This window comes from Branchiostoma belcheri, unplaced genomic scaffold (genome assembly GCF_001625305.1).
Source record: "Branchiostoma belcheri isolate BF01 breed outbred unplaced genomic scaffold, Haploidv18h27 scaffold110, whole genome shotgun sequence".
NCBI lineage: Eukaryota > Metazoa > Chordata > Leptocardii > Amphioxiformes > Branchiostomatidae > Branchiostoma > Branchiostoma belcheri.
The window spans coordinates 381,469-389,706 of NW_017802492.1; the positions used below are offsets into that span (position 1 = coordinate 381,469).

The 8,238-nt window shown below is 43.1% G+C and overlaps 2 protein-coding genes across 3 annotated transcripts in view; both read left to right on the plus strand.

The window, feature by feature from the left end:
* LOC109486592 overlaps positions 1-4,162 on the plus strand; it is a 4,478-nt gene extending 316 nt beyond the window's left edge. The window contains exons 2-6 of the mRNA XM_019790451.1: positions 46-249; positions 779-951; positions 1,548-1,649; positions 2,206-2,314; positions 3,227-4,162. Of these exons, the coding sequence (XP_019646010.1) occupies positions 46-249; positions 779-951; positions 1,548-1,649; positions 2,206-2,314; positions 3,227-4,080 (1,442 nt within the window). The 3' untranslated portion in view covers positions 4,081-4,162. The remainder of the gene's footprint in view (positions 1-45; positions 250-778; positions 952-1,547; positions 1,650-2,205; positions 2,315-3,226) is intronic.
* A 2,471-nt stretch (positions 4,163-6,633) lies between these two features.
* The window catches only part of LOC109486879 (probable peptide/nitrate transporter At3g43790), a 22,292-nt gene continuing 20,687 nt past the window's right edge, over positions 6,634-8,238 (plus strand). For both annotated transcript variants that reach the window (XM_019790788.1, XM_019790796.1), the window contains exon 1: positions 6,634-6,888. In XM_019790788.1, the coding sequence (XP_019646347.1) occupies positions 6,841-6,888 (48 nt within the window). In that variant the 5' untranslated portion in view covers positions 6,634-6,840. The remainder of the gene's footprint in view (positions 6,889-8,238) is intronic.

Consider the following 8,238-nt stretch of genomic DNA (forward strand, 5'->3'; position numbering starts at 1 on the left):
CAACCACCACCGACGGGGATCCTGCGCCCCGTCCCCCGATACCAGGAGAAACAACTACCATCGACGGGGACCCACCAGACCCAACCGTCGCACACATTTACGAGAATGACGACGAGTTCAGGCAGGGGCTCGGGGCGCCTCTGAGCCGCGACGTTCTCGGTGCCCCGCCTGTTCCCTCTTCCCCGAGACCAGCGAGAGGAGACGACGGGTCAGCCGGCGGTCAGACGGACAGCGAGAACCAGCCTCCAGGTATATTTTTTTTATATTCCAACAATTCATGACTAGACATGGTGAAGGCACACTCAAGTTACATCAACTTATTTAATGCCGCCACCAACGGGCTGGGCGCGGGAAAGCGCACGACACGAAAATAAAGTTTCATTCATTCATTCATTCATTCATTTATTAAGCGAGGAAAGTCGTTTTAAGTGCCTTTCCCAAAGGCACAAGATCGATGGCATGTCAGGTCTCGAACCCGGGACCTCTTGGCTCCGAGACGAGCACTTTGGCAGTCTCTGCCACTACGCCAAACAACCACATGCGGAAAAAAGTACAGGTACATGTAGTAGAGTGGAGTCCCATAGGGGTCTTTCAGACACCTTCCCCAGTGCTCTTCGTAATTCCGCGGAAGGTCCGCGGAGAGCGCTATGGAAGGTATATCCCTTGGCAGCGCGCTGTGGAAGGGCTATGGAAGAGGTGTGTGGAAGTGTCGTTGTGGGCCTTCGTAAAAAAGGGCTTCTATCTATAAAAGAACGCATTATTTTTCTCCTTCTCATAGACGCCGCGGAAGAAGGACGATCCATCTGGGAACGACTGCGCCATTGTTGCCAGCTGCAAGGCCAAAGAATCGGCTTTATCATCCTCATCATCATCATAGCGTCCATCATGGTAACACTGATGGTGCACGTGATTCTGGTGCACACCGGCTCCCCACCGCTGCACCACGGCTCGGTAAGTTTGCTTCTTTCAACATCTTTACAAAAAAAAAACATTCTTGCATGCGAGATTGAGAAAAATGACAACATAATGGCGTAGGTTTTGGGTTCTAAAACATCATCTCAACTTAGTATTATGATTACGTTGTAAGTTGGATTTTTACCACCGATTGCGAATTACATGTATGTACAACAAATTCTCAGATATGATTACAAACTGTTACACGTTAGTCAAATAATGTACTGATTACGAATTACGATGAAGTACTGATTATGCCTTACGAAAAGGCAGGTCCCCATGTTAAGTACAGCATGATCCAACAAGACCATAGCATGTTCAGGACGAAAATCGTACGTTCTGCTGCAGTACCAAGGTCAGCCAACAGGAGGCCCATATTTGACCTTGGCCTTTGTCTTCCTACGACCCACCAACACACCAAATATCATCACAATCCATAAAGACGTTCTAAAGTTATGGTGACTACAAGTGTGCGGAAGCACAAACACACAGACAGACAGACAGACATACACACACACACACACAGACACGCCAAAAACAATACTTCCATTGTTCATGGAGGTAATATATAATATCCACAATTCTGTTTGTAGCCTGTGACCAGCAATCGAGGAACCGACACCACTGGACCTACAGCACATGCCTGGCAGAGCTCTGCTGAGCCGAGGACTGTGACGTTGGCTGACGTCACCATGGTCAGTACCTGTCTGATTAGGCCACACCAATTTGATTTGTTGGTTCTCGGATTTTTTTTTTCAGAAAAAATATGAAGCAACGGAAAAAAAAGGTAAAAACAGACCTATGTATCTTATGATATCCCAAAATGCTCAGACAAATTGTGGATCCGAAATACATTGTAATATCACTTTTGTGAACACTTTGAAGTTTTGTGCTGCACAATTTATGATGCGTCTAGACAAACCCTGTATCACAAACATGATCTGTTCCCACATTTTCCATTGTACAAAAAAACGAGAAGAAGTTGACCACTCTGTATTAGCTCAGTAGCTAGAACACTTTGTACCCTTGCATGTTCCCTATGCATGTACATGTATGTCTAAGTCACGTGGTGTATCTTTTGTCTTCACTTTTCTTCATGCGTTTGTTATGTGTCTGTTAAGTCTTTACCTGTACCTAGCCCGTCGTGGCATGAATTTACAATATTCAAAGTCAATAAAGGTATTTCATTTCATTTCAATATTCTCGTGATGTATCCAGAATTTGAACTTTTGTAAAATAATTGCCAAACAGGTCGATCCGGCCCGCGGGAGCAGCCCTCCTGCCGCAGTGCCTGCGAAAGTGGAAACTGAAGGGCCTACCCAAGCCACCATGACCATGCCGCTTTCCGTGGACACTAAAGGTAAGTCATTACCTACTGAACGTGGTAGCCTGGGTGCCAGACTGTTTCCAGGGCAGGGTCAACATCCCCCAAGGAAATCATACCACAGCCCTCCTCAGTTAGGCCCTGATGCTGGCTTATAACTCTGGGTTTAGCGTGCTATGGGTCTGGCATCCAGGCTATGATCGTGGCAGGCTTCTGGCTTGTACCGGGCGTCTGGAAGCGGCTGGAACATGTAGAAATTGGAACGGCGCTCTGTAGTCTAGATATTTAGCGGACGAACTCTAATCTCCAAGCAGACGTTTTGCTTGCTGCTAAGACAGGCCAGGCTGTATCCATTTTCCAGGCAGTTACCATTTCGCCACCCAAGAAATGTGAAAATGAAATAAGTGGCGAAATGATAACTGCCTGGCAAGTGGATACAGTCTGGCCAATTTGATATTGTCTTTGCATCCACCAAAACATCTGTTTAGAGATTTGACGAACTCCACTGGTATGTTATCTGTCTATTTGGCCAATTTCTACTCTTTCCGGCTGATTTTCCGAAGCCTTGTAGAGGCTAGCAGGTTTCTGTTATTTCCCTTACCGTTTATTTGTTTCTTATAGGAGGCTGAAACTTCACATGTAAGATGTTACATATTTACACGTCAGGGAAAGGTCCAGCAGCATACGTCTTGCTGCGCAAAAAAATGGTAGTAAAATGCAGTAATTGTTAAGTTCGGCAATATTTACCTTTCAAACAGTGCCTAACTTTGAAATAGCAATGATAGTTAGTAAAAGTCAAGTTCAGTAATGTTAATTTTAGAGTAAACATTACCCGACTTAACTGGCGAATTCCAACTTCTACCAGCCGCTTCCAGAAGCCTTGTAGAGGCTACATTGTAAGTAAGGAAGGCGTTTTGTGACAAAGCTCCTTATTTTATGTTGCTGTAGAAGTGCCTGTCGGAATCAGCAGCGCACGGGTCATCACCTTTGGTAATGCGTCGGGGCCTGGAAACCTGCGCGGCGTATGCGCAGTCACAGTGTCCCCAGACAACAAGATCTGGGTGGCCGATGCGTACCAATCGCGCCTCCAGGTCTACAGCATGGAAGGTGCATTTCTGCACCAGTTTCCGCAAGCTGCGCCAGGGCTGGGATGCCCAGGAAAGACGCCGGTTGACGTGTCCATCGACAGAGATGGGCACATATGGATCTTGATAAATGGGTACCCTACCAGCGTCGACAGCGTCGTCCAGTTCGACAGGGAGGGTGATCTCAAAGCCAGGTTCGACCTCCCTAACACCGTGCCATGGGGGGCATCCCGCGGAATGGCCGTGGGCTCGCACGTTTTTGTCACCTGGTCTATCGGTCCAAGTGGCGGTGTGCAAGCCTTGCAGCCTGATGGGAAAGCCATGTGGGACGTCAGCCCGCGGCAGGGGATGAAGACACCGAGGAACATCGCCGTCAGCGGAGAAGGGTACGTCTACGTCTCCGACTACGGCCGTCACTACGTCTACGTGTACAACACGACCGGACAGTACGTCACGAAGTTCGGAGGACCGGGACATGGTGGCGACCGCCTGGATCGTCCCAAGGGCATCTGTACGGACAGTTCCGGTCACGTCCTGGTGGTGGACACATGCAACGAGCGTGTCGTGATGTACTCGGGCCGGGGCGCGTATGTCCGCGACATCGCCATCCCCCGACGACCTGCGGAATACTGCACTGCGGTGGGGGTTGCAGTTGGGCCAGGAGGACAGTTAGTTGTGGCCAGCAGAGACACAATCGTTGTGTTCCCCCGCTACTGATAGGCCATGTTGATTTGAGCAAATGGAAGACATCCAGGCGTGCATGAATTTTCGTCCTGTCGCCCCCCCCAAAAAAAAACAACAACATATTTTGGACCATACTGTAAATTGGAAAAGGCACCTGCCAAGTGAGAAAATACATGTAAATGCAGTAAATTGAGAAAAAAATGTTGGAAAACAATACAAATGGCCTAAACCAGTCAAAAAGGAAAAGAAGAAAATGAGAATAATATATCTGTTGTGTCGACATTTTAAAAGTGTCTTGGAGAGGAACAACATTGTATACTGTCTTAGCCAGGTACATACTGATGTAATCGCTTTAAAATTAAAATTAGCAGTTAGTAGCAGACTCAAGGCTGATAGTTTACCTTTGCTCAAATAATTGGGTGATTTTATAACCCAACCTTGTCCAAAGTCTCATGTACGTAAACAGAAGTACCTAAATGGCACCAAATAGCAACTGTAGATGTGAATTTTGTAAATAACACGGTATATACGGTGTTGTATGTTTTAACCAGGGATTGTTATATATTTGAAAGAGGCAGACAATCAAATACCTCCTTTCTAGAAGGATATGAATATTAATGTTGCAAATCGTTTGAAGGGATCAAAGATCTCTTGAAAGCTGTTTTTCTCCATTAATTTATTTGATGTCTTTTTTTTTAAATTCCAGATGCTTCATGTATGGCTTCTCTTTTATCAAAGACAGATGATATTTTTAGAACTTTGTAAATGTCTTGCGTTATTGTATTTTATTAATTGTGCAAATAAATTCTATTTGGTGTAATGTTTATCTCTGAAATGTTTCCTACACCAAAGTTACACAAACGTGTGAAAGTGCTATCATTTTATCATTTTGCTATATGCTTATTCGAACATTTCCTTGTTATGCTAATGTTGGGGAAATGTACGTATATCCATACATGGCAATAATCATCCCTAACTGAACTACTATGTCGCAAGAATGTAATTCTCATCAATTACCACTAAAGAACTATGGTACGTTTGCAGAAATTTAGTAATTTACTAAAATTTAGTAAAAGATTCTTCATTCACGTGACAAAAGGATTTTCGTATCTTCTATCACAACTAAGCTAAATACAAGTTTGTATAAAGTCATATGATAGAAAACACAGCGTTTTTTTGTACATATATATTTTTTCTATTCCAAATATGTCATCACAAGACTCAATTTTTTCAACTTATTTTTATACTGCCACCAGCATAGAAGACAATGCAGTACTCATTTTCACCTGAGCGAAGTGGGGAAAGTCGTGTTAAATGCCTTCCCCAATGGCACAAGATTGGTGACATGGCAGGGTTCGAACTCGCGACCTCCTGGTTCCGAGTCAATTCGGACACTCTACCGTTACGCCACACGACCCCACAGCAATTTTAAGAAGGTCCCCAAATTTGTAGTTATTGTTGGGCTTGATTTCCGTGTGCAGTGGAGCGACATTTTGCGAGATATATGAATTGGGAGGTGTTAATAGAAATGCAGTTTTTTGTAGGCTGGGAAGGTGAATAAAGCTAGGGAACATTTTGGTGACCATTTCAAATAGATTAATTATTAGGAGGAGGATAGCGCTTGCTGCCTCAGCATTTGGTAGACCCAGAAAAACAGTCCGGAACCGTAGGGACCGTAGTAGCGAACTTTTGTGGGACTGCACATCATCGGCAGATGAGCCGCCATATGCATGACGTCACTGGCAGGTAAACTGTTATGTTAATGAGAATCACGTCACAAACTTTGACGGCGAAACAAACAAATAGAAAACTCCTACATAGATAAGTGTACTTTCTTGCATACAACTCTTCTTGGAAAATTCAGGTACAAACCGGATTTCTTTTTCATCACATACAGAACGCTTGCGCTGCTTTCCAGATCTGATAAAACGAACTTTACATAAATCAGTTGTAAGACGCGATGATCATGACCACAGGTACAAAACAGCATACCTATCCAGTGGATGTGCTGCGGTGACCAAGAAGTTTATACCTGGTACCCAAGCGATGGTAGGGCGCGAGTACCCGAAGGGGTATATCCGTGTACATCTTGGTTACCACAAATGAGGGTAACTCGTGTCCATACGCATAAATTTTGGATAGTGGGGGTTTTCCTTTACCCCCATATAATAATGAAAGAAGACTTTTATTGTACATTTTTGCCCCACAGGGTTAACTATACAGGTCACATGTTGGCAATCATATACATGAACGTGTATATATAAACTTCTAGTATACTCTAGTACATTCGACTTCCTCTGGCTCTTTACTAATTGTAGAAATATAGGAGGCTGTATGATCGATGATCTATTCAATACTGTATTGCCGAAATTAAAGCAGTTTAGAACAACACTTAACATTGCGGTTGACTAGATTGTACTAGTTACTGGTTTCCAGGACAGGCACGTCCTTCCCAACCAAGGAGGTAACAAATTCAAGCCTCTTGATTTTTAACCTCCTTGTTAAAAACCAACCTATGGCATGGGTGTGGTCCAATCACACGGATCGTTACATCCAGGATGTTGGACGGCGCTCTGTGATGTCAGATCGGCAGCGATAACTGCACTTCTCTGCGTTTGACAAATTTAGGACTAAACGTCAGTCGAGGAAAGACCGCGCATCGTATGATCGGATCATAAGATTATTCCAAGTGCTGACGGCCTGTCAAACTGATCGTTGCAGGACGCCCGTGTCTGGTGACGTGTCGTTATATCCATACCTGTGCTCACCTGTGTGTACTCCGGGTTTGTAAACATGGTTGGTAACATCAGAGCGCTGTGGCGCCAATTTCCGGTCAAACAGGTATGTATATACAAAGCTGACAGCTATGGGGTTGGCAATATGAGTTGCTGCCATGCGAATATTCAACTTAATTTTACGCAGAATAGACGTGAAAAATTAATTTTCCATGTTTACTACCACACAGTGTACATTACTGCTGTAATGAGGTTATATCCCGGAGGTTAAAAATCAGTCTTGATTTTTAACAGTTAATACCAGTAGCTCTATGAAAAATACTCACAAAATATGTGTTACAGTCACATTCAGTAAACCGGTCCCTTCACAGTCTGGTTTTGAACACAGACGTTGATGTTATTTGCCGTTTGTCAACAGCTAGTCTATTCCACACTAGTGGCCCTTGATATTGCAAACTCCCTTTGAATGTTTCCAGGTTTGCCTTTGGAGTGTCCATGCATGTAAGGGTCGTAACTGTAGCAGTGCACACTGTGATTTATATGTAATTGATTGTGATGTAATGTAACGTCATTGTGATTTTTTTTTCTCTCTGTGATATACTGTATTTTTAAATGTACCTTGGCTTGAGTTCCCAGGAATAACTGAAAAGCAGATCGGTAGATCTGAGTTATATCCTGGTTAAATAAAATAAACTTGAAACTTGAATGTGTATTTTTTCTACACGTTTGTGACAATGATAAAAATTCCACGACTGCCACATTCAATTCGGAAATCGACACAGTTAAACTAGAATTCCGCGATCTCATACAGTCGAAAACTATGTTTACCCATTACAACTAGTACTATTATGCTAACTAAAAACCTATCATAAACGCTACTAATTTATGCACACCTTCTCGAGTTATTATCCACATGTGTACAGACAGACATACGTACAAACGGCACTGAAAACATAACCTTCTTTGCAAAGGTAAAAATCAAAGTGATACTAGTATTGTGCTCATTTCTGCTCGTCCGAAGAATCGATGCTTACAGGATATCGTTCTATTTTGAGATCCTGTCTTTATGTTGTCACAAGCTGAATTAAACAACACATACTGACTTCGCCATATAGCTATATATGCAGTGTTGTCAATGTACTGTCGCACAGTACTAGTGCTATATACGTCTATATATTAAATTAATAATGTTAATTCTTACGATACTACGATACAAATTAGTCTAATGATGCCACAGTCTAATGCATACCATGGCCAGTTACAGTCAATGACAATGACAATGTAGTTTATTGCATATTTATGCCCCATTGCATATTTATGGCCCATTACAAATAAGGATTAGGAAAACTATGCTATTTTTATCTATATCTAAAAAAACGTGCATGTTTCTTCTCTCTTCTTAAAACCCTTGTTATATATGTATGTATGTATGTATGTATATATGTGTATGTATGTA